At 46.1% G+C, this 25,161-nt stretch overlaps 2 protein-coding genes and 2 non-coding genes across 5 annotated transcripts; all 4 read left to right on the top strand.

Moving 5' to 3' along the window:
• Positions 1-1,138: 1,138 nt before the first annotated feature.
• CCT6A (chaperonin containing TCP1 subunit 6A) lies at positions 1,139-11,093 on the top strand. Its single transcript, XM_035139514.3, has 14 exons — positions 1,139-1,288; positions 2,646-2,709; positions 3,416-3,550; positions 4,630-4,803; positions 5,166-5,269; positions 6,153-6,263; positions 6,430-6,589; positions 6,723-6,805; positions 7,828-7,924; positions 8,253-8,400; positions 8,782-8,915; positions 9,211-9,313; positions 10,303-10,375; positions 10,756-11,093. The coding sequence occupies exons 1-14, from the start codon at positions 1,155-1,157 to the stop codon at positions 10,826-10,828; spliced, it is 1,593 nt and encodes a 530-aa protein (XP_034995405.1). The 5' UTR covers positions 1,139-1,154; the 3' UTR covers positions 10,829-11,093.
• LOC118097443 (small nucleolar RNA SNORA22) lies at positions 4,107-4,238 on the top strand. Its single transcript, XR_004694049.1, has one exon. It is a non-coding gene; the product is annotated as a small nucleolar RNA SNORA22 (small nucleolar RNA).
• LOC118097442 (small nucleolar RNA SNORA15) lies at positions 5,544-5,681 on the top strand. The gene has a single exon (XR_004694048.1). It is a non-coding gene; the product is annotated as a small nucleolar RNA SNORA15 (small nucleolar RNA).
• Positions 11,094-14,119: 3,026 nt separating the features above from the next.
• SUMF2 (sulfatase modifying factor 2) lies at positions 14,120-25,085 on the top strand. Of its 2 annotated transcripts, none has more exons than XM_035139516.3 (9): positions 14,120-14,340; positions 15,187-15,325; positions 16,528-16,642; positions 17,716-17,760; positions 19,148-19,298; positions 20,489-20,544; positions 22,293-22,377; positions 22,949-23,117; positions 24,168-25,085. In XM_035139516.3, the coding sequence occupies exons 1-9, from the start codon at positions 14,241-14,243 to the stop codon at positions 24,274-24,276; spliced, it is 969 nt and encodes a 322-aa protein (XP_034995407.1). In that variant the 5' UTR covers positions 14,120-14,240; the 3' UTR covers positions 24,277-25,085. The 2 variants fall into 2 exon arrangements, with proteins under 2 accessions (XP_034995407.1, XP_034995406.1); XM_035139515.3 differs by having other exon boundaries at positions 14,130-14,340; positions 15,184-15,325.
• The last annotated feature ends 76 nt before the right edge of the window (positions 25,086-25,161 follow it).

The raw sequence follows: 25,161 nt of genomic DNA, 5'->3' as shown, positions 1-25,161 counted from the left end.
GCCGGGCTGTGCTCCGCCTCTGCCCACCAGCCCTGCTTCTAGAGTAGGGCAGCTGCCCTAACTTGCCGCATGGTGGGTACGCCCTTGAAGCCATCCAGGCTGGTGGCCATCACCACCTCCTGTTGGAGCGACTTCCATAGTTTAACTCTGCTGCCGCATGAAAAAGTTTGCAATTAATTTTATATGCCTTCACAATGAACTGCAAGGCAGAAACATTTTAAGTAAATCTATAAAATTAGAAATGCTGTTGTGAGTCCCTTTGGAGACCCTGCTCAACAATCAGGATGCAAATTTAACTGATAAAGAAAGCCAGATGGAAAAGTTAAAATATACATACGTACCCTTGATCTAAAATGACACAAGTTGTTTGGACTGCTCCTGAGTTTCACTGCTCTCAATTATTTGGTATTTTGTTGTGTTTTTACTTATAAGAGAACAAGTGGGACACGAAGAATTGCAAATAAATAAATAAAATTAGACATATAACCCGTAATTCTAGTATTTAATCTACGTAGGATTTAAAAAGTGTTACGTATTACACCAATACAATACTTTATATAACATATTATGTAGTAATATGCACAACTAATTATAGACACAGCATGACTACTGTCTATAATCTATGAGATACTATATATTAAATCATTATGCTATACTGTACATATATTAGTGTATTTTATTTAAAAACTTTTATCAGTACGATGTTTTATATCTATCTGTATCTCTATCTAAACATAGGTTAAAAATAAATACTAGTGCTATGAATTATTTATATTATTTATATTAAATTATTTAGCTCCTTAAACGGAAACACTTAATTTGCCTCAGAGTAAGAAATCATGAATATAACATGAGGCGCTTATGCATATTCATAGCCTAGTTTGCCAACGCCGGGGCTGAGGCCTGCCACGATTTTGCATAGCAACCGTCTCTAACTGCCATCCAGGCTGCCCCCGTTTGCGGCCGAGGCGGCTTCCTCCTGAGCGACGGGTACGCCGGACCAATGGAAGCTGAGAGGCGGGCCCCCGAAACGGCGGAGTATTCTAGAAGGGGCTGGGACGCCACAATCCCCGCCCTGTCGGCGCCTGCGCATGCGCGGGGACGCCCCTTTCTCTTATCACTCCCTTTCCCTTTCCTCGAGGCAGGCGGCCGACATGGCGGTGAAGGCGCTGAACCCCAAGGCCGAGGTGGCGAGGGCCCAGGCGGCTCTGGCCGTCAACATCAGCGCGGCGCGGGGCCTGCAGGACGTGCTCAGGACCAACCTCGGCCCTAAAGGAACCATGAAGATGTGAGGAGAGGGGAAGAATTGGGGAGATGGGGGAGGCCGGTGGGCGCGCAGGGGGGGAGGGGGAAGGAGCGTGGATGATGGGATGGGAGGGGCCACATAGATCTCCGCCCACCCCCGTGGCGCTCGAGGGCGGAAATGGCGGCGCGTGCGCAGAGCGCGCCAGTGAGTCCCCAAGCCGGCTACGGGCTCTAGACCAGCGTGTGCATGTGTACAATGACTCGGTTGTATCCCGGGTTAGCCCTAATCGGAGTAGACCAGGCATCCCCAAACTGCGGCCCTCCAGATGTTTTGGCCTACAACTCCCATGATCCCTAGCTAACAGGACCAGTGGTCAGGGATGATGGGAATTGTAGTCCAAAACATCTGGAGGGCCGAAGTTTGGGGATGCCTGGAGTAGACCCATTGAATTAAGTTGTTTTAAATACTATGCTTTAATGTTGTAATCCGCCCAGGGATCTTAGGGTGAAGAGCGGGTAATAAATAAAAATAGTAATAATGATGACACAACTAGATATCAGACTCATCATTAATGTTATTATTATTACCCTGTTTCTCATATTTTAAGACATACCCATAAAATAAGCCATAGCAGGATTTTTAAGCATTCAAGGAATATAAGCCATACCCCCAAAATAAGACATAGTGATAGGCGCAGCAGCAATGCCGGCTGTGGCAGGAGGAGGAGGAAAAAAATAAGACATCCCTTGAAAATAAGCCATAGTGTGTTTTTTTGAGGAAAAAATAAATATAAGACATGTCTTATAATATGAGAAACACGGTATTGATCGGTTCCTAACCTCCCCCTACCCTCGAAATGTTGAACTGTAATACTATGGCATCTGCCACTATCCGGGTGTGGCTGTGTGTATGAGGTGAAGCAGAGTCAGGCCATTAGCCTACCTGGCTCTGTATTGCCCACAACAGCAGTGAATAGCTTTCCATATGATGGATTTGCTTAAGATTTTTACTACCTAGCATTGAGATCTGTCAGCTAGAGCCAGAACAAAATAATGGAGCAGGGTGCCTCTGAGCATGTGCTCAGCCAAAGAATTTGTTTTAGTACCTCAGGCTGATCTCATCTTGGCCATCCATTCACAATTGCAAACCTGGTCTTGGTGAGCTGCTGCCATTTGAATGAGACAATAGTGGGCTTGATGCATCCATAATCCGACTTGACCATATGTGATGGTAATTCACATGTGACAAGAGTTTCCTCTCTTGCACAACTACAAAGAGTACTGGTGTCATCTGTTGTTGTCTGGTAAGGCACAGCAGCTACAAAGCTCTAACCAGCCCCTGTCCCCAGCAAGAGGAGGCTGGGACCAGAGGGTTGATAGATGTGCTCTGTCCCCCACAGGCTTGTGTCTGGCGCTGGAGATATCAAACTTACCAAAGATGGCAATGTCTTGCTTCACGAGATGGTGAGTTCTTCCCTCCCCTGGAGTCCACTAAGAACATAACATTGGCATAATCTGGAGGTTTGTGGTGGTAACTGTAGGCACGAAAAATTGGCAGCAGGTTGAACATAACTGCCCATCAGAGGCTTATAACTTGGAAGAGAATAGGCAACCTTAAAACCAAGAGGTGTATCCAACTACCAGTAAGTCCGCAGAGTGCACCCATTTAAATTGATAATCTTGACTTGGTTCCATTGATACCAGTAACTTAATTGCATATGACTTTAGTTGGGTACAACCCCAGATGTCTAGTCCAGCCTTTCAGTTGCTGTTGAGTTCTGGCTCCCATCGGCCACAGCCACCATGGTCAACAGTTGGGGATGATGATGGGGATCCCAACAATAACTGGAAGGCTCCTCCAGATTAGGGAAGGGCAGGATCAATCTTAGTGTGTGTCTTTTTCTTTTCTTTGAAACATAGTTTTTATTCATTTTCCTCTTTCAACTGTTTAACATGGTTGTATTGGGATATATCTTTGTTTACCTCAGAGCATATGAAAATTAACATGCAGTTTTGAAGTGACTGTTCACCATCAAAGCCCAAACCTTCTCTGGTTCGGATCATGCATAAGATGCCGAAAATACCTATGGAAGGTTCAGTGTTGGGCTGATGGGAAAGCACACTGGTGAGGGATAACTCTTTTGGCTATTGCTCCCCTTGTACCTTGCAGCAAATCCAGCACCCGACAGCCTCCTTGATTGCCAAAGTAGCGACAGCACAGGATGACATCACTGGTGACGGGACCACTTCCAATGTTCTCATCATTGGGGAATTGCTCAAGCAGGCTGATCTCTACATTTCAGAGGTGTGTGGCAGTTTAGCTTACTTTTTTATTTGCCCTATGCAGGGTTTTTTTCAAGGTGCTTGGCTACTCTTTAGTTTCAGATTAAATGAGCTCACTTGTGAGGTTTCATCATTTTAGTGATGCTGGTTCAAGCCTTTGGATGAAGGTGAAATGGATGATACAGGAGGAATTTCTCTTGTAGTCTCTGACACTAGAATGTATATTTTTGGAAGGGGTGGAGCTCATCTGCCTGGCATCTTTACTGCAGAGCTGGACTTCTATGTTTCTTTAGACCAGTGTTTCTCAACCAGTGTGCCTCCAGATGTTTTGGGACTACAACTCCCATCATCCCTAGCTAGCAAGACCAGTGGTCAGGAATGATGGGAGTTGTAGTCCCAAAACATCTGGAGGCACACTGGTTGAGAAACACTGCTTTAGACTAGGGGCCGATGGGAGGTGTAGTCCAAAACAGCTGAAGGGCAGCAGTTTGGGGGAGGCTGCTTTCTTCATACATCTGCTTCTTTGTGGTGTAATCAACAGTTGGCTGTGTGAAAATGTGTGGAGCCTTCAAATCCCATTGCACGGTGAACACCCAAGTGAGCTCTGTAGTTCCCTTGGCATAACTCTGTGCTAGAGTAACCTGTGCTTTACCCTCTGCATTGGAAGGAACATATTTCCTTTCAAATGTATTCAAAAGGGCAGGACAGTTGATCCTTGGGAGCAGACTTATTCCGTGATGAAAAATTGACCAGATTCTTGCAGGGGAAACTTTTTACGGCCTTCACAGATTTAAAGGCAGGTTTTGATTCTGATCTCCAGGGTAAAGTTATGGCAGAAGTTGGATGATGCTCTTGTGGAAGGCTTCTTTCCCTATTAAGGTTTTAAGGATATACTCATTACCCGGGGAGTTAGGAAAGGATGTATATTTTTGTCCCTACTCCATTCAATCCTTTTTTAAAATCATCTTGTGGATCTGTTACGTTGTGAGATTCCAGTATGGTTGATGCTTCCCCTCCCTTTGCTCAGTAGTGCATGACTGAAAATATTGAGAGGGTGATGGAAGTGTGCACTAATTTTTTAATTGTTTGCTTTGATGTTAGGGTTTGCACCCTCGAATAGTCACAGAAGGGTTTGAAGCTGCCAAGGAAAAAGCCCTCCAGGTTTTGGAGCAAGTCAAAGTGGTCAAGGAAATGGATCGGGAGACTCTCCTAGATGTGGCCCGGACCTCCCTCCGCACAAAGGTCCACGCTGAGCTTGCCGATATCCTTACAGAGGTGAGCATTCAAGAGACCTTTTTGTTTTCCATTTCAGGAGAAAAAAAGGCGAGCTTTCATGTTTTGATCAGGAGGAGAGCAGTAGTGGAGGCTGGTCCATTAGGGTGACGGGGGGTGGGGTGTTGCTCCACCAGCCTCTACTCAGCTTGGCCACACACCTGCCAGCCTTCTTACCTGCAGCCAATCAGGAGGTGGCTCTGCCTCTCATTGCCTCTGGCTCCACCTACCATTGGTGTTCTGGACTTCCTCCCAATCTTATGGCCACCAGCTCCCACTGCATTAGCAGAGGGTAGATATTTGGGGAGAGGCTTGCTAGGTCTTGGAGTGGCCTTTGATGGGGGCTGCTTTTTCTCTCTTTCAAGGCCGTCGTAGATGCCATTCTGGCCATCAGAAAACCAGACGAACCAATAGATCTGTACATGGTGGAGATAATGGAGATGAAGCACAAATCTGAAACAGACACAGCGTAGGTACAATGGAAGGGGTCTGTTCTTTAAATCGGTCTTTACATTTCTTCTTCCACTGCCTTCATACTGGAAATCACACAGCTGCCACTGTGTTGCATTTTCTGCTGCTGAGGAGATGGCAACGTGTTTAACTCTTTCCATGCGGCAAAGAGACAGAAGGCATATATGCCGTGGCTAGCAGCCTCCCCTTTGTCTGTGCCAAGGATGCCATTCTCCAAGTGGTCTCAGTTAGAGGTTCTGAGCTGTGAGAGTCAAGCTGGCATAAGCTTGAGGGCATGGATGAATTCTGTGTTGGCTTTGACAGTGGCCAATGGAGTCAGACACCATGCAAAATGAAAGTTCCTGCTGTTGACACTCCTAGCGGTGTGCTGCATATTCGGTAGCCTGCCCAGGTCTGGAATGGATACAAGTCTAAATTGTTTGCCACATATTAGGAGTCAGGATGGTAGTAGAAAGCAGGTGGCTGCGCATAGGATAAACAGGACACAAAGATTCAGTGATTCAATGATTCAAACACAGAGTTGGAAGGGACCCTAAGTCTTTGTTCCTACCTAGGTATTTGGTGAAGTTGGAAATACTAATTGTTGTTGCTGTAGTTTTGCATTTTTACAATAGAATTGTTTAGCTGTTTATTGGTATTTAAATTATTTTGTAGTTAGTGTGTATTGTTTTCCTCTGTTTGTTTTTATTCTGTGTTTCCCCACTCTGGGATTGGAAACATTCAGAGAAGAGCAAGAAAGATTTTTTTTTGGGGGGGGGGTCCTTTGTAATATGGCTTTTCCTTAGACCAGCAGAATTAAATGTAAAATTAATTAACCTAGGACAAAATTCTCAGTTAAATATCGTAATACGTGAAATAAAATAAAAACTGCTTCTTAACAGGCTGATCAGGGGACTTGTCTTGGATCACGGTGCTCGCCATCCAGACATGAAGAAGAGAGCTGAAGATGCTTACATTCTCACTTGCAATGTATCACTAGAATATGAAAAAACGTACGTATGTGATGAGGGTGGCAAGGTTAATTGGCTGTAGGCTGGTCTGGTCTTCACATTCATGGGAGGAGATTTTTGGTATCACCTGAGTGTGTTGGGCCTGAGTGTGTTTCCACCTATGTGCTTACTGTGTTGAGTTTCCAATTACGTTTTTTTCTGTTCGCAGAGAGGTGAATTCTGGATTTTTCTATAAAAGCGCAGAAGAAAGAGAGAAGCTAGTTAAAGCGGAACGGAAGTTCATTGAAGATAGAGTGGCTAAAATAATAGACTTGAAAAGAACTGTGGTTGGAGAGACAAATAAAGGTTTTGTAGTAATCAACCAAAAGGTGAGAGAGTTGGAGTGAGGCGCTCAGAATTGATTGGGACAGTTTTCTAAGAATAGCCTTCTCATTGCATTAGTTGCCTTTCAAACTACAATCTGTAACATTTCAAAATAAGATTAATTTCTATTTTTTTCAGGGGATTGACCCTTTTTCCCTAGATGCTCTTGCAAAAGAAGGAATCGTCGCTTTGCGCAGAGCAAAACGAAGGAACATGGAGAGGTCAGTTTCTGGAAGGGTTGGAGGAAATATCTCGGGCACCAGTTTTATAAAGTTCATAAGATTTATCTACTACTTGATTGTGCAAGTTCTCAAAGCAATTTACAAAAAGAATAAAACAATAAGATTTTTTTTAGTAAAAATGAAACAATAAAAAAATTAAAATCAATAGTAAACTAAAAACATCAGCATTCTAAATATTTGGTAAGGCTTGTGTAAATAAAAATGTTTTTAGCAGGTGCCAAGAAGACAGTACAGGCACCTGCTGGATGTCAGCAGTCAGGGAGTTAAAAATGTGGAATGGATATTTTGGGGCATCTGTAGCAGTGCCAGTTCAAGGCATATATGAGAAAGGCAATCTTACAAGTAGATTGGTCCCAAATTATTGACGACTTTGGTGGCAAATCAGCAGGCAGTGCAGATCTGAGCATATAGTAGTTCTTACAGTGATCAGCTGTTCTGGAAACAATTGAGGTACAGCCTGAGGAAGAGCCTGAGAGAGCTGGTCTTGGGGAGAGTTGTTGGAAAGGGCCCACTTCTCCCACATGGAGCCAGCTGTCTTGGTTGCTGCTGAGCTGGTCTCTGGTCGGGGGAGAGAAGGCCTGATGGAACTGCCATAAGACAATTGCGAAAAGGGATACTCGTTGTGCTGGAGTGATGCACAGCAGCTCTGGGAGGAGGGGAAGACTTCTCTTGTGCCATGATTCTAAATGCAATTGTAATACCATCAGCATTGGTTTCAGTGAATCTTTGCTTCCAATATAACTTAATTAGCACTGCCAACTCCAGTTGTGTTTAGCCAAGCTGAATTTATTCTTTAGTAGGAGTGGGTACCTAGTGCCCTCCAGATGATGTTGTACTGCAACTCCCCATCAGGGATGGCCCAGTGGTCAGGGATGGTGGAGGTTCAACACCACCTCCGGGATAGTGCAGGCAGTTTTCAAGAAGCCAATCAACCAGTGTTATTGGTTAGGTTCAACAGCGTGACCTTAAATGCTGAAACATGGCTTTTTCCTACCTCCCAGGTTGACCCTTGCTTGTGGAGGCGTTGCTATGAATTCTGTGGACGACCTCTCTGTGGACTGCCTGGGACATGCAGGACTCGTCTACGAATACACACTGGTATGTGTCACTTTCCCCTTTCACATTCCTGGCAACAGTTTTGTTTCTGTGGCAAGTGTTGCAAATTGGGAAACTCCCAAATGAAGTATCATAATGCCTTCTGGATCAGTGAAGGCTTCAGTACCTGCTTAAGTTTTGCCAAATGGTGGTAAGATTCCCCACCCCCTATGTAGTACCTGGATTGCAGCTACACAATTTTGTTTTGTTGCTCAGTTAATTGGAAAATGCAACTTGGACCACTGCGTTAAAAATAAATAACTGGAGCCTGGTAGATTGCTGTGGCATTTATAACACTCAATAATTCATTTCCTCATCTTTTTGGCCCCAGGGTGAGGAGAAGTTCACATTCGTTGAAAAGTGTGACAACCCTCGTTCTGTGACGCTGTTGATCAAGGGGCCGAATAAGCACACGCTGACACAAATCAAGGACGCCGTCCGGGATGGATTACGTGCTGTCAAAAATGCCATTGAGGATGGTGAGTGGGTATTAGAAGCACTTCATAAGGCTTTGATGGGCAGGGCATGGTGGGTTAAAAGGGGAAACTTTGATTTTGCTACATCTTCTCTAGCAATGGTGGTGGTGGTGGTTCAATACCTAAGGGAGGAGGGCCCCCCCACAAAATGCCCTAGTTGGTGTGGAAATAAGAATACAAATTCTGTATTGTTAATAATATAAGAGAGTGTCCAAAATATGTAATTTGAACAGTCCTGTGCAACCCCTTGTAAAACTGTGAACAGAATGTTACAATTGAAAGGAAGTTGGAACAAACATATAATAGTCAAAAGGATGCACATATTGCCTTGAATTCAAAGCCAGTGCGGTGTTTAAATGCTGTGTCACATTGTCCTTTTTACAGGGTGTGTGGTCCCGGGTGCCGGAGCTGTGGAGGTGGCTATAGCTGATGCCCTCATGAAGTTTAAGCCCAGTGTGAAAGGAAGAGCCCAGCTGGGAGTCCAAGCTTTTGCTGATGCTCTGCTTATCATTCCGAAGGTCTGCTTGATGGGAAAATTAATCAATTTAAGGTGTTAAATTTACTTAGTTTTCTACCCAGTGGTTAAGGCAGCTGGGCTGATGGAAGTTGCATCTGGAATACAGCAGGCTGACAAAGGCTGGGTTAAGGGGAGAACCATCAATAAAATCTCCCGGCGGTGCTTCAGTTGCAGAGGGAAGAATGCAGCTGGAAGGGCAGGTTAAAAGGAAGATGAGGATAGGTAGACATGTTTCATGAGTGTTGGCAGTTGTGGGGAGAAACCTGAATTTTCTTTGTGTTGTGATTCTTTCTCAGGTACTTGCTCAGAACTCTGGCTATGATTCACAAGAAACACTTGTGAAAGTTCAGGCCGAGTACGCAGAGTCAGGGCAGCTGACTGGTGTGGACCTCAACTCTGGTAAGGGAGAGCATGCAGTAAAATAGAGGTTGGCTTGATCTCAAGAAGGGTTGGGACCCTGATGTGTTGTTGGAAGCCCTTCTGGATTTCAGACTTTGTGGAAGTGGAGGAGAGGTTGGCTGAGGAGCCCCCAAAACAGCTTATTTGACTTTCAAGTATTCTTCGTGTGGCTCTTGAGTAACTATTTAAGGAGAAACAAATTCTCACCCAGAACCCAGCCTCTGGAGAGCTGTTCAGAATTCCAGCTCGGTCTAAACCGGTTCATTTGGCATGCTTATCTCTGGAAACCACTGAGATGGGGTTAGTTGTATGAACTGGTAGCCGCAGTTGGGGATCTGCTCTTCCTTTATGCAGGCATGAAATGGGTTGGGTTTTTTATTTTTTTAAAAAAGTCAAACTTGTCTGTGTGAGGGGCTCTTTCTTGACTGTCCGACCTCCAAAGAACAGAGTGAATTCTAAACCATAGAAAACCTGGGCATTGAGGACTATGGCAAATATCCATTCCCAGATCCAGTCCTCACCATCTCCAGGTAGGATTGGGAAAGGCCTCCATATGAAGCCAAGGAGTGCCGCTGCCAACCTGTGTAGAGCAAAGGTTGCTTACTCCTCCCCAGCTCCATGGTTTTGGACTAGCACTCCCTAACATCTCTGAGCTGTGGCTGTTTGGGCTCATAGGAATCCCAAGAATGACTGAAGGTGCCATAGATCAGCTACTTAGGGTTGTTACAGTTCTGAACCAGGTGGGCCATTGGTAGAAGGTGTAAGGTAGTTGCCTTCCCCCCTTCACCTCTCTTGGAATAAGATGTAGGTCATCATTTAGCTTCTCTAGGCTTCGCTTCAGGTTTTGTATGCTCAAGGCAGAATTCAGCAGCCTAAAGTACGCACGAGCCTGTGAATAAATTTGTTCAGTCTCCATTACTGTTTGAAGTCTGTCAGTCAGCTACAGCATTGCCGTTGCCTTTTAAACATTTCTTTCTTGTGTTTTCCAGGTGAGCCAATGTTGGCGGCGGCAGCTGGAGTTTGGGATAATTACAATGTTAAAAAGCAGCTGCTTCATTCAAGGTAAACCTTTTTACAGCTAGCAGAAGTTGGCAGTTAAAAGAAGAAACACTTGGCTTTTAAAGGGCTATGCAGTGCTTCACAGATCCATTGAGCAGTCAAGTCCTGTTGCATTTAGTAATGCTTCCTTTTCAGCAGGCTGGGATGGTTTTGCTCTAGACTTTGCCTGTAGTCCAAAACAGCTAGAGGGGAACCTGGTTGGCAAAGGATGGGGTAAACAAATGATTGGCCTTGGAAGGGGTTTCTGTGGGGTGGCAAATATGAAGCATACATATCCAGAAGGCTGTATGGGAACTAATATGAAGGAGGGTGGCAGGATGTTGGTTGCATTCCACAATCAATGAAATCTCTCTTCTCCCCCCCCACCCCATTTTTTCTTCTAGCACCGTCATTGCAAGCAACATTCTCTTGGTTGATGAAATTATGCGTGCCGGGATGTCTTCTCTCAAAGGCTGAGCTGAAAAGCTGGCTTGAGGGCAGAGTGTGTCTCTTACAAGCAGCCTCTGGAATGAGTTCAAGATGTCCCCCTGTATTAGTCCCTGCACAATTTAGGTGGATTTTCAGGCCAGCATGAGGAATTGGAGCTCTGCCTTTGGGAAATTCTGGCCACTCACAGATGAAAATTGTTAGCTTCTGTTACTATTTATTTTTTACATGCACTGACTGACTTAATACATCTGAAGTTACTGTCTTTCTACCCAATAAACAGTTCTGCTCTCTGCTTCGACTGTAGCAATGTCAATTTATGCCAGTCTGTTCTTTCGTCTCTTCTCAGTAGCTGTTCCTGGCTTCTTTCTCTGTGTTGTTGGCAGGAGATTAAGAGTTAAACTCTCTGGCAGGTGTCCCCACCCCACCCCGCCTCCCTCCTTCCAGGTTGACTTCTGACCACTAGCAAGGAGGGTGTTTTCTCAGGTCTTGTTCATATTTTTAGCTGGTGGGGAAGGGGGTGTTTCCAAGACAATTGCAGAGGTGAATCTTGTCCTCTGTCACTTGTCCATCTTGCTCCATGGGCAAATGAGCCTGGTGAAAGATTATTCTGTAATGTGTATCACTGCCTTTGGCATGGAGACTGCTTTCCTTACAGTACCCTACCAGAGAGTTTTGGCTGCTACCCATTACCTCATGTCAGTGGATGAATGTTCTTTTCAGACTCCGGGAGATTAAAACAGAACCCCAAAACCAGAGAGAGGAAGCTTAAGCGGAGAAGGGCATGCTTGGTCCACAGAAAAGAACACTGATTTTTAAACCAGTGATTCTCAAAGCTGATGGTGGGATTATCTGGGGGGACCTTAAGAATTAAGGGGGTGGTGGAAAGCTGATGTCACTGAGTCAAGTTCATTTAACTAGTTTGAATTGCATTTTGAATAAATGGCAATTGTTGAATTTTATAGCATTTTCCTTTGTGTATTGTGAGGTTTTCAACCTTTTGGGGTCCACAGCTCCCTTGACCACCTGCATTCTTTCTGTGGCACCCCTGTGGGGCTCAGGAGCCCAGTTATGCCACCCTTTGCCTGCAGAGCTAGCAGCCCCTCACCCTTTTTTGAACACCCTCCCTTGTGTAGTATTCCCTCAGCCTTTTCTCCTCTCCCTTCTCCTTGGGATCCCTCCAGGCAACCTCTGCTGCAGCCCCTGATCTCTGAGCGGCCCCCCTGCCCCAAACCACAGTTTTAAAGGGTAGGCTATGGGGCACTGGGGATGAGTTTATGAAATTGAAGCACTGGGGACCTGAAAAAGATTGCACTGGTCTAAAGATTGCTTTCCTAGCAGTCAAAGCCTGCTAGGAAGTCCCCAAATGAGGATGTGAAACCGGCAACCCTTCCGTACTCTTTATCCCCAGCAACTGATTGCTTTAGACTGCATCTGCAGCTGGAGGTTCCATTTATGCAGCAACCCTAACGTGGCCCAATAGACCTCTCCATCTTCCACGTGTTTACCTAATCTCCTTTTCAAGAGGCCTCAACCAGCGACCATGTGAATCAAAGCAGGAGTGGCCATCCATGTGTTGATAAGATTTGGGGCTCCTCCAGGGCCATTTTCCACCCTAGGGAGCAACATCTGAAGGGCTGCAGGTGAGGCAATCCTGCCCTAAATGAATGCCAGGATCCCTCCTTTTGAGAGAACGTTCTTTGCTCACATCCCCTTGGCCTTGTTTTTGTACTGGTATCCATGATCTGTCCAGCTTGCTCCTTGGGGCAGAGACCTTTAATTCTCATGTCATTCCATAAGGCAGTGTTGGGGGGGTGTCACATGCAGCCTTTGCTGCAATATTTTACTTCAGAGTAAGAAAGCAGAGGATAAATAAAGACAAATGGTATTTTTAAGAATATTACAACAGAAATTTTCAATTGTCTTTCCAGCTTGCTGTGATTCCTGCATTGCAAGGGGGTTGGAATAGATAACCCTAGGGGCCCCTGTCCAGTTCTGTGAATGCTTTGATATATTGATGGGTGCCTTTTGATGCAGCCCATCCATTTACCTGTTATTAATTTGGAAGAGAGGCCTATTAAAAATCATTGTCACTAATAATTCAGGTTATTTATGTATGCAACAACTGGCCCGTGTTTTGTTAGCCCCAAAACGGCGCGAGGTCCCAATCAAAGAGAATCGGCAACTTAAGTTGACATAATATGCAGAACTTTCAGATTTAACACATAGAATAAGAGAGCAAGAACCACATACATTTAAAGAAGAGTGGAAAACATTTATTGAATATATGGAAATTATACAGCTTGTTGTAAAATTTAAGCTGGTTCCTATGAACCCAGAGAAATGGATCTTGACCCAGGGAGAGCTCAAGGATCCAGGCAAGCAGACGAATTTAAGCGTCTCCTGCCCACCAAATAACAGAGACCAAACCAGGACGTACGAAGCAAGGCACTTTTATTTTTGCTGTTGCAACAGGGTCCTTCCTCTCACACAGGAGAACAAGGAAGGAACCCCAAACAAAGATGTCTTGCCCTTAAAAAGAAATTTGAAATTGGTTTCAGCCCACCCCCCAGAAGCATCATCCATATGTCACAGAAGGGGTGTAGCCCAAGACCCCCCTCCCTAGATTCATCATAGGTACATCATGAAAGGGGAGGTCTGGTGGCAGTAATCTGAGCAGTCTGGACCCTGCCCCCTGCCCCCCAAAACCTAATCAACAAAATTGAGAGATATTTACATTTCCCTGTTTCCCAGCCAAGTTAATCACACCCTTTTGTCTGGCAGTCAGGTATCAGGATGCCAGGGATTATCACTTTAATTCCTGAGACAATGAGAAGGTTCCCCCCACCCCACTTCTTCCTTGCAGAGGAACACCTGGTCAGAGAGAGAGTCAAAATGGTGTCAGAAAGGCCTGTCTTCCTGTGCTGCTTCAGACATGTGCCTGTACATTCATGTACATGTTTTATGAACAATTATTATATATATATAGATATGACCTCAAAATTCTTATAACAAGCTGAAAACGCTGGCAACAGAGTAGCTAAATAATTTTTGGCGGATGTAAAAGTGGAAAACTGATTTGAATGGTTATAGTAAAATATGCAGGGGAAATATGTAAAATGAACCATGGAAAGAGGAGAAGGGAAGTCACTGGATATTTTACAGTTTGTAAAATGTTTATTTGAAATCGTAAAGCAGAAAGTTAATAAAAAGTTAATAAAATTAATTTCAAAAAAATCCTTCCAAAACAGGGAAGCGCAGTTTTATTTTTTATGTGGGGGTGTGGGGAGAAAACGTAAAGAAAGCTTCCCACGTGCTCTTTTCTCGGCTGACCCCGGAAGTGAATCCTCGCCTTGCCCTCGGTTCCCTTTGCTGCCTTCAGCTGCAACTCAATTCTGGGCGCGCGAAGGAGTCGGCTTGCGTCTCTCCCGCTCCCGCTGCCATGGTGTCCGGACCGGCGTCGGGGCGCCGCGGCGTCGGAATGCTTTGGGCGGGCCTGATCTCCGCCTGGGCGCTGGCCGGGAGCAGCTCCCAGCAGCCCGGTGAGTCTCCCGCCTGCCCGCCCGACTTCCTCCTCGGGATCGCAGGCAGGAGAGTTTCTCCAGGCTGGTCTCTTCCTCCTCATCGGTAGACCTATGCCTTGCCTGCCCCGCTGGGAAAGTTGCATGTATTAATATTATTATCGATGGTGCATCTCATGCATGAAACGGATTTCAACCTTGAATAAATCATTCTTGTTGAAGATGCATGAAACAGATTTCATTTCAACCTTGCATAGAAATTATTATTCTTGAACCTTCAGCAATGGGGGTTGCTCAGACATGACTTCATTAGGATCGCTGTGGTTAATGAGCGTGGTGAGGAGCATTGGGTGTCCCTATCTTTAAGTGTGCTTGTGCAACGCACATGTGAGCACACGGACACTGAGGCATCAAACTTATTTCAGACTGAGTTACCCATCATCTTTCCCTTCCCTGTTTTCAACCACTGCAAATGGGCACTGGAATGATTCCCCCTGGTGCCCTAACATTTAATTATGCCCCCTGTTGCTAGATGCTGATGTAATTCAGGTACAGTATATTTTTTCTGCAGAGGCACCATTTCATAGAATCGTACTGTTGGAAGGGGACCAATGGGTCATCTAGTCCAACCCCCTGTAAAAGCAGAAATGTAGGAATCACAACCACCATTTTTGTGTTGACTCTTCTCTCCTTAATAATAATAATAATAAAATTTTATTTATACCCCGCCCTCCCCGGTTGAAACCGGGCTCAGGGCGGCTGACACCAGTAAAATTACAATAAGACATAAAGAAAAAAACAATTAGTTAAAATACAGGTTAAAATACAATTTACATTCCTTGTTGATTTACACCCTCCTCTCAGCAGACGACAGTGTGGTGCAGCTGTCTGGTGGGGTGTTCCAAATCGGTGCAGGTTTCTTGGACGGTAAAAAAGGAGACGGAGCCTTCAGGATAGTCAAACCATTCCTGATGGACAAATATCCAGTCACCAACAAAGACTTCCGGTAAGGCATAAATCCCACGCTTGCTTGAGGCTGGCTGTGCTCCTGGGTCCGTGGGGATGTGGTGTTGCAAAATTGCAATGATTTCTATCTTAATAGGACATATGAATAGGACTCAGAGTGTTCAACATGTTCTGCACACAGTTTATTTTTTATTTCATTTATAAGAGTATTTCTAAGCTGCCAACTCGTTCCCCATGCCTTTTCTACACAGGCTGGCAGCAACAGGGTGATATTTCCAGCTCTGGCTGAAGATGTCAGGGATTTGAACCCGAGACCATCTGCATGCAAAGCACATCCTCTGCTGCTGAGCTACGAGGGCCCTTCCCTGAAGCAGATATTGAGAAAATTCAAATACTGGCTATATATGATGTTCTATATAGTTTAACCGACAGGTAGAACTGTCCAGTGGGAAGTGTTCAGATTAGGACCAGTGTAATTGATGGCCAAAAAACGATGCTGCTTTCTTCTACATTTATAAAATTATGCATGAGGTTGAGAAAGCGGACACAGAAAAGCTTTTCTCCCTCTTTCTCGTAACAATAGAACTCATGGGCATGTAGTGAAAGTGAATGTGAGAAGATTCAGGACAAATAAAAGAAAGTCCTTCTTCATGCAGTGTATAGTTAAACTGTGGAACTCACTCCCACTGGAGGCATTGATGCCCACTAACTTGGATGGCTTTTAAAGAGGATTAGATGAATTCATGGAGGAAGAGAGGGCTATCAGTGGCTACTAGCTGTGATGGCCATAGTCTGCCTCCGTCGTTGGAGGCAGTAATGCTTCCGAATGCCAGTTGCTGGAAGCTGCAGGAGGGGAGAGGGCTCCTGGGCTCAGGTCCTGCTTGCGAGTTTCCCATTAAGGGCATCTGGTTGGCCAGCGTGAGACCAGGTTGCTGGGCCATGGACCTGATCCAGCAGGTTCTTTTTAATGATCCTGCTATCTCAGATCTCCCATTCATTAGTCTCCGCGGATGCTTATGGTTGGGAAAACAACCACACTAGGAGGTAGAAAAAGAAAATGGGTTAAGAAAGGTGTTCAGATGTGCTGGATGAGAAAAGTTGGACAGTCGATCAAAGCCAGGCTTTGCCGGGGCTGATGGGAGTTGTTGTCCAAAACAGCTGGAGGGCACCAGGTTGGGGGAGCCTGATCTAGGGATTTGTGTCTAAGTTTCTGATTTGAAAACCTACCTCAATTGCCAACAGGGAGTTTGTGAGAGACCAGAAATACAAAACAGAAGCTGAGCAATATGGGTGGAGCTTTGTCTTTGAGGATTTTGTTCCTGAAGAACTAAAGAAGAAAGTGACACGGAAACTGGAGGTAGGGGACAGCCCTAAAGATGAACAGTGTTCCTGGTGGGGCCTTAGGTCATGGGGGTAAATGTCCATCACAAACCGGTTCCTGCAAACAATATGTTTCCTCCTCCCAAAGTTTCTGGATGTTGTCTCTCCAAAAACTGAGACTCTCCAAATCCTAAAGTTTCTGTGCCATGCTATATACCGTGTTTCTCCAAAAATAAGACACCGTCTTATATTTATTTTTCCTCAAAAAAACCCACTATGGCTTATTTTCAGGGGGTGTCTTTTTAAAAAATTAAGTATGGTACAGTTTAACCCAGGCATCCCCAAACTTCAGCTCTCCAGATGTTTTGGACTACAATTCCCATCATCCCTGACCACTGGTCCTGTTAGCTAGGGATCATGGGAGATGTAGGCCAAAACATCTGGAGGGCCGCAGTTTGGGGTGCCTGGTTTAACCTACAAAGTTAAACTGCCTATCACTATGGCTTATTTTGGGGGTATGGCTTATATTCCTTGAATGCTTAAAAATCCTGCTATGGCTTATTTTATGGCTACGTCTTATTTTAGGAGAAACTGGGTGAAAGGGTAGCTTGATGCTACCTGCCCATGGTTTGCCCTGCTCTCAAGCCATTGGCCAAGCTTCTGTGATCATAGAATCACAGAGATGGAAGAGACCACAAGGGCCATCCAGTCCAACCCCCTGCCAAGCAGGAAACACCATCAAAGCATTTCTGGCAGATGGCTGTCAAGCCTCCGCTTAAAGACCTCCAAAGAAGGAGACTCCACCACACTCCTTGGTAGCAAATTCCACTGCCAAACAGCTCTTGCTGTCAGGAAGTTCTTCCTAATGTTTAGGTGGAATCTTCTTTCTTGTAGCTTGAATCCATTGCTCCGTGTCTGCTTCTCTGGAGCAGCAGAAATCAACCTTTCTCCCTCCTCTATATGACATCCTTTTATATATTTGAACATGATGTCACTAGTAATACTTTTTTCCTAAAACGGGGGCATAATTATTGTAATTGGGGGGGGAGGTGGGCTGCATTAGCACTGGTGAGATTTTTGCCTTGAACCCACTTTTCTTCCTCCTTTTAGTCTGCCCCGTGGTGGCTTCCTATCGAGAAAGCATTTTGGAGACAGGTGAGCCTTACGTAGGGGCAGGGGGTGCTCATCCTTCTATAAGAGTGATGTCACTGAAATGGTTCACATTGACATCCAAGGAAAGGGAGTAAAAAGTGGCCATTAGCTGGAGCCCGCAGATCAGCATAGAGCCTATTTTTGGAGACCGCTTTGAGGCTTTTCCGTGCAACCAAGCGATGTATGAACTCGTGAAATAAAGAAATAAAAATGTCACAGTTCACAACCTGACACACCAGATCCTTATTTCCATCACCCACAAGACCATCCACCTGTTGCGACAAGTAAAGGAAAGTCCTGTTTCATGCAGCGCATAGTTAAACTTTGGAACTCCCTCCCACTGGAGGCGGTGATGGCCACCAACTTGGATGGCTTTAAAAGAGGGTTAGGCAAATTCATGGAGGAAGAGAGGGCTGTTGATGGCTGCTAGCCATGATGGCTACACTTTGCCTCCACAGTCGGAGGAAGTGATGATTCTGAATAGCAGCTTGAAGCCACAGCGGGGGCGAGTTCTCTTGTGCTCAGCTCCTGCTTGCAAGTTTCCTAGAAGAGACCACTGTGAGAACAGGATGCTGGACCAAATGGGCCACTGGCCTGATCCAGCAGGCTCTGCTTATGTTCTTATTGCAGTTGCCTGACACCATAATGATGTCAGGCGATTGACACTTGTCAAAGTTCAAGGGAGGTTGCTTTAACTTGCATCCATCTGTCAGTGTCAGTTATATGATTGTCAGTTACAGGGAGCCCCTCTGAAGTCTGCAGAGGGGAAATTGCTCCCCAAAACAGAACTCCCCCCCCCCCGAGAAATCAGTTTTTCTTCAAAGCGCTGAAGGGAGCTCTTTCAATGCAAGCCACTTCCTCCGCCTCCCTTGGCTACACTAAGAAGCTAGTTTGGTGTTTGCCCCAGAGAGGAGCTCACCCCATCACCACCCAGATTAGGGCTATGGTTCAAACTTTCTCAGGTCCCCTAGTTCCCATAAACTCCCCCCCCCCCCCCGTGTCTCCTACCTTATATTATAAAAAGCATTGCTCAGAATAACAGTTTCCATGACCCGCTAAAGAACATCATAACATGGTGACATTCAAAACAGTTACAACTAATAGCACATTTACTTACAACTAATTGCACATTTACTCAAAAATCCTGTTAAGACTATTTTAGTTTAATTAACTCAACAAAATCGATGCACTTGATCCAGGGATACCAGCTTCTCTGGTAGTCATTTGAAACTGGCTTAGGGCATCTTGCCCTATGCAAATTTAAGGTGGGAAGGGCTTTGCATTTGGAAGCAGTGGCCACCATCCTGGGTGTGCGCTGGTGCTCTGTGCCATCGTTGTTTACTGATATTGTGGGTTGGTTCAAGGCCTACTCAAGGTAACCCCAATCTAGCCCGCAGGTCCCGGATCGGGCATCAAGGAGAGGCTGGACTTCCCGGTGCTGCACGTGAGCTGGAACGATGCCCGGGCCTTCTGCGCGTGGAGAGGGAAGAGGCTGCCGACCGAGGAGGAGTGGGAGTTTGCTGCCAGGGGGGGCCTGGAGAGTACGTAAGCGAAGGGCCTGGGGTCGCAGTGGCAACAGCTTCATCCGATGAGCGTATCCAGACCAGGGGAGAGCAGGCTAAGTTTTTTTTGGGGGGAAACCCTCGTCCAAGGAGCATAGCTGCCAAGTTTTCCCTTTTCTCGCGAGGAAGCCTATTCAGCATAAGGGAAAATCCCTTAAAAAAGGGATAACTTGGCAGCTATGCCAAGGAGACCAGCCTCTGAGGACAAAGCTTGCTTTGAACAGCTTCAAAAAAATTGTCAGGACACAGGGAAGAGACAAAAACGAGGTTTAGAAGCATTTCGTTATTGCTGGCAGCTGTTTTTGTTCCCTGGATTCCTATAAATGGAGCAGGGGCTATTTTTTCCTCCCCTTTCTTCTCTCTCTCTTTGCTATCTCCTTTTCTTTCTCTCCCCTCTCTCTGTGCCACCCCCTTTACCTTCACTTCCCCCCCATTCCATCCATGTGAAAAATTAGGCCTTTTAGGACCACATAGGCAGTACAAGGGGCGGCAGATTTATGAGGGGTTCTCTGTTTAAAGTGGGGAGTGTGGCATAAGGAGGACTCCCCCCCCCCCAGTCTATGGCTGCAGTACATGCACAACAAGATTCAGGATCGGGGAGTCAATTAAAGTTTAGCCGAAAGTAGGGTTGCCAGACTCAATAGAGGACAGGACTTCTGTGCCTGTAATTGCCCTGCTCTCTTTTGAGTCTGGAAACCTTAAGGAGAAACCAGCAGACCCTTTGTTTAATTTCCAAGCAAAGGGTCTGCTGGTTTCTCTTGTAAGGTTTCCAGACTCAAAAGGGAGCAAGGCAATTAAAGGCACAGAAGCCCTGTCCTCTATTGAGTCTGGCAACCCTAGCCCAAAGGCAACCGTTCTGACCATCTCTCTCTCTCTCTCTCTCTCTCTCTCTCTCTCTCTCTCTCTCTCTCTCTCTCTCTCTCTCTCTCTCTCTCCTCTCTCTCGGCATGGGGTGTGTGTGTAAGATTTCCAGGCTGAGCTGTTGCTGTTCCCCCCGGAGCCTTCTGCATCATCATCCGTCGTTTTAATTTAGCATTTTAAGGGTAGGATTAAAATCACCCTTTCCTGCTCGCCTGGTTTGATAAGAGAAGGTGGTGTTTGTGTGTGGAACGGATAAAACAGGCTTTAAAAAATTGACCTTTTCTTTTTCCCTCCCTATCTTTTTCCAGGCAGGTTGTATCCTTGGGGGAACAAATTCCTCGCCAACCGTACAAACCTCTGGCAGGTAGGAAAACTGGAGAGCGGGGCTTGGGGAACCTTGGTTCCAGATTTCCCCCAGCCTGGCACCCCCGGCTGATGAGAGTTGTAGCTGGAAACACCTGGCATCCAGCCTACTAGTCTTCCATTTGTATTTTGTCATGATTCCTATTTATTTAGTACATTTATATCCTGCTTTCTTCTAAGGTGCTTGATGGTGGCACATCTGGTTCTCTCTCCGTTTGTTCCTCACAACAGCCCTGCGAGATAAATTTAAGCTGAGAGGCAGAGTGGTTGCCCAGCAAGGTTCATGGCTAAATGCGGGGGGTGGGGATTTGAACCCTGGTCTCTCTGAGGCCCTAGTCTGACACGCTAACCACTATGCCACAGCTGGCTGTCAAAGACTGGCCCCTTCTGCAGGAGACTCTGTGACTGCAATATCTCCCCAGCCTCCGGGGATTCTTAGGAAAGCAACAAAGCAACACCCAAACTTTGGAACTCCCTGCCTCTTGACATCAGGCAGGCTGGACTCTTTTTGGTGCCAGCTAAAAAACATTTCTGTTTTGACAAGCTCGCCTAGATGTTTAGAAAGCTAATGAAAATTTTAATTCTGTTTTTAGTCTATTGTTGTTTCAGCTTTTCGAAAGCCTTAAATTATTGCTGTTATTTTTGCTTATCAATAACATTGCTGTTTAATCATTTTTGTAATCCCTTTGAGGTGTTTCCCCCCCAAATGAAATAAAATAAAAAGCTTGTGGCATGACCACACAGAATATTCTGTGCAGTTTTGGCAACTGCATCTCAAAAAGCTGCTTGACCACTTCCTGCCTAGTCTAAACCTCTGATCCTTTTTTATTATCAATAAACAAAATATGCTAAAGAGAAGGCGCATAAAGAAAGACCATTACAGCCCGTTGAAAGCAGCATACGGTTGGACATTATCATTGAACTTGTTGTTACAAACATTACGAAAAATACAAACAAACCTGGTTTATATGTATTATTTTGCAATAAGTCAACTTAATCATAGTTACTGTAAATATTTTTTTTTCCCTCGATCCATTTGGCTATGCAGGCAACCCCCAATCTGTTCCAGGTAGGGTTGCCAGACTCAATAGAGGACAGGACTTCTGTGCCTTTAATTGCCCTGCTCTCTTTTGAGTCTGGAAACCTTAAAGAGAAACCAGCAGACCCTTTGTTTAATTTCCAAGCAAAGGGTCTGCTGGTTTCTCTTTAAGGTTTCCAGACTCAAAAGAGAGCAGGGCAATTAAAGGCACAGAAGTCCTGTCCTCTATTGAGTCTGGCAACCCTAGTACCAGGTCATCTTACGCAATGATGGAGCATGCAGAGGCCACTTTTCTGGCCACTTCCCAGTCACTGCGATGCATGTGTGGCTGCACATCAATTGGATGTGCTTAAATCAGTCATTGCCACCCCCCAATTACTAGCAGCAGCAGCTATAACATTGAAACACTATTTTTTTGATCATTTCCTGCAATAACAGGATAACCAAGCAGAAATGTCTTAGGTTCCCAGGGCGTATGGTATCCTAACATATCAGAGATATTAGCCTGAAAGGATTACCAGATTTCTGCAGCTTCTTAACGGACGCAGTCCTGAGTGTTTTTTCAAGGCCAGTTCTCACGTTTTGCTGCCCTTAGTTACAACTGAATCGGCTTATGCCCTGGGATGTCCTTTGGGGCTGGTGACTCCAGCTGTGCAACACAAAGACACACACAAATATTGAGTGGATGCTCCTTCCCTTTCTCCCCACAGGGTGATTTTCCTGCTGTCGACACAGCCGAAGACGGCTTCCATGGGGTCTCCCCAGTGGCTGCGTTCCCTCCTCAGAACAACTACGGTATGGAAAGTTTATTTATTGCATTGATATATCACACTTTTTCTTCCAAGGAGCTCGAGGTGGCACACATGGTTCTCTGCCTCCCATTTTATCCCCACAACGACCCTGCGAGGTAGGTTTAAGCTGAGAGGCAGAGACTGGCAAAGTTATCTTCGTGGCAGCCGAGGAGGGATTTGAACCCTGGTCTCCCAAATCCTAGTCTTGACACTCTTAACTACTCTGCCACACTGGCAACTCCTCCTTCTAGACCCCACAAAGCTTCCTGGGCTCGCTCAGTTGGTGGAGCGTGTGGCTCTTAAGGTCAGGGATGTGGGTTCGAGCCCCATGTTGGGCAAAAGATAGGGGCTGTTGGACTAAATGGCCTTCCAACTCTATGTTTTTGTGATTCCATACTCTGTTACCAGGACTTGGTTCGAATCTCCCTTTAGCCATCCCACCCACTTGAAAAGCCCTGGCCAATGAGCTACAGTAGTTTTGGTTCCTGAACATGTGTAGAGTGCATTTTCCTCCCCAGTGAGCTTCTAGGAGGTCAGGAAGTAGCCTAACCAACTGATGTTGCTCTGTATCCCAGGGTTATATGACCTGTTAGGAAATACCTGGGAATGGACAGACTCAGAGTATAGTCCAGAGGGGCCTACCGGGGTCCGCCACCCTGCTCAAGGGATGCGTGTTCTGCGGGGAGCCTCCTGGATTGACACGGTGGACGGATCAGCCAATCACAAGGCTCAGCTTACAACAAGGTAGGTTGGCCCTTGGGCTCCTCATTAGCATCGCCCCACCCACCTGCTCCACCCATTAATATTTAGCACTCATTTCGAAAACTAAATGTCTCAGCTGTCCGAAACGGACTCCCATTTTCTGAATCTTGACAGTCGTAACAGGTTTCACAATCTAAATCTGAAATTTTGCTTTTGTGGGAATGGTTTTTAAAAAGGCACGGGCGATATTTCTCGCCGAAGTATTAAGCCACACTCACTTGACAGTAGTCCATATTGCAGTCAGTGGGGCTTACTTCTGAGTAAAATAACACTGATTCTAACAGGGATGAAGAACTTAGGGGTTGCAACACTGGAGTGCTGCTGCCAGTCAGTACTGTAGACAGTACTGAGCTAGATGGACCTGATGGTTTGATTCTGTTGACGGCAGCTTCTTATATTCCTATGAATTTGTCTGATCCTCTTGTAGAGCCCTTGATTTAGGTTCATGAGGACTAAAGGTAAAGGTAAAGGGACCCCTGACCATTAGGTCCAGTCGTGACCGACTCTGGGGTTGCATGCTCATCTCGCATTATTGGCCGAGGGAGCTGGCGTATAGCTTCCAGGTCATGTGGCCAGCATGACAAAGCCGCTTCTGGCAAACCAGAGCAGCACATGGAAACGCCGTTTACCTTCCCGCTGTAGCGGTTCCTATTTATCTACTTGCATTTTGACATGTTTTCGAACTGCTAGGTTGGCAGGAGCTGGGACCAAGTAACGGGAGCTCACCCCGTCACAGGGATTCGAACCGCCGACCTTCTGATCAGCAAGCCCTAGGCTCAGTGGTTTAACCACAGCGCCACCTGGGTCCCTTCATGAGGACTAGGGACCTTCAAAGGAAGGGCTGTGAGCTCGGGGGAGGGCAGTTGCCTAGCATGCAGAAGGTCCCAGCGGCCTAAGTAGCACTGAGAAAAGACTCCCTGGAGAGCCATTGCTGCCAGTCAGTGCCAACAGTACTGAGCGACGTGGGCTGGTGGGCTGACTAAGTATGAAGCAGCTTCTCAGGAACTAACCTTTCCCCCTTTCGCTCCTTAGGATGGGGAACACTCCAGACTCGGCCTCGGACAACCTGAGCTTCCGGTGTGCTGCCAACCTTGCCGAGCAGCCGCCCCCAGCAACTGGGAGCGAAAAAGCAGAGCTCTGAAGGTGCTTCCTCCCAAAAGGACACAGATCTTTTCTCCCGTGGAGAGACCGGATCCCTGCTTTTGTTCTGGGGAGGAGCCTCTAGAAAAATGAGGTTTAGGAAGGGCTGAATTGATGCTGCTGCAAGTTTGAAGCAAAGGCGCCTTCCCCAACCTGGTATCTTTCACATGTGGTCGGACCCTAAGGGTCAACCCCCTGCAATGCAGGAGTTACAGCTCTATATCAGAATCATAGAGTTGGACTCTGAGGATCATCTAGTCCAACCCCCATGCAATGTAGGAATATGCAGTTGTCCCACGTGGGGATCGAACCTACAACTTTGGCTTTATCAGCACTGTGCTGTAACCAACGGAAGGCCACCCAACCTTTCTATAAAAACCTCCCACCAAGGAGAGTCCACCACCTTCCAAGGGAGCCTGTTCCTCTGTCCAACTGTTCTTACTGTCAGAAAGTTTCTTTGTAATGTTTTGCTGGAATCTCCTTTCCTGCCATTTGAATCCATTGTTTCGGGTCTGACCCTCTGGAGCAGCAGGAAATAAGCTTGCTCGGTCTTCCATGTGGCAGCCCTTCAGATATTGGAAGAGGGGTCTTGTTTCACCTCTCCAGGCTCAACATGCCCAACAACACCCTCAGCTGTTCCCCGTAAAAGGCTTGGCTTCCAGACCCTTCATCGTCTGGGTCACCCTTCCCTGCAAATGTTCCAGGGAGGGTGATGGGAGTTCGAGTCCAGCCACATCCAGAGGGTACCAGATTGTGGGAGGCTGAGCTGCAGAACACTGCAGAATAAACGGATTATAACTTGGAAGCGCACAGAGGTGCCTGTTTTATCATAGGATTCTAGAGTTGGAAGGAGACCAAATGTTCCTCTAGTCGAACCCCCTGCTAT

The sequence above is a fragment of the Zootoca vivipara genome, chromosome 14, assembly GCF_965207765.1.
Source record: "Zootoca vivipara chromosome 14, rZooViv2.hap1.1, whole genome shotgun sequence".
NCBI classification, from domain to species: Eukaryota; Metazoa; Chordata; class Lepidosauria; order Squamata; family Lacertidae; genus Zootoca; species Zootoca vivipara.
The sequence above is the reverse complement of the archived record's forward strand: the minus strand, read 5'-3'. Positions and strand labels throughout refer to the sequence as shown.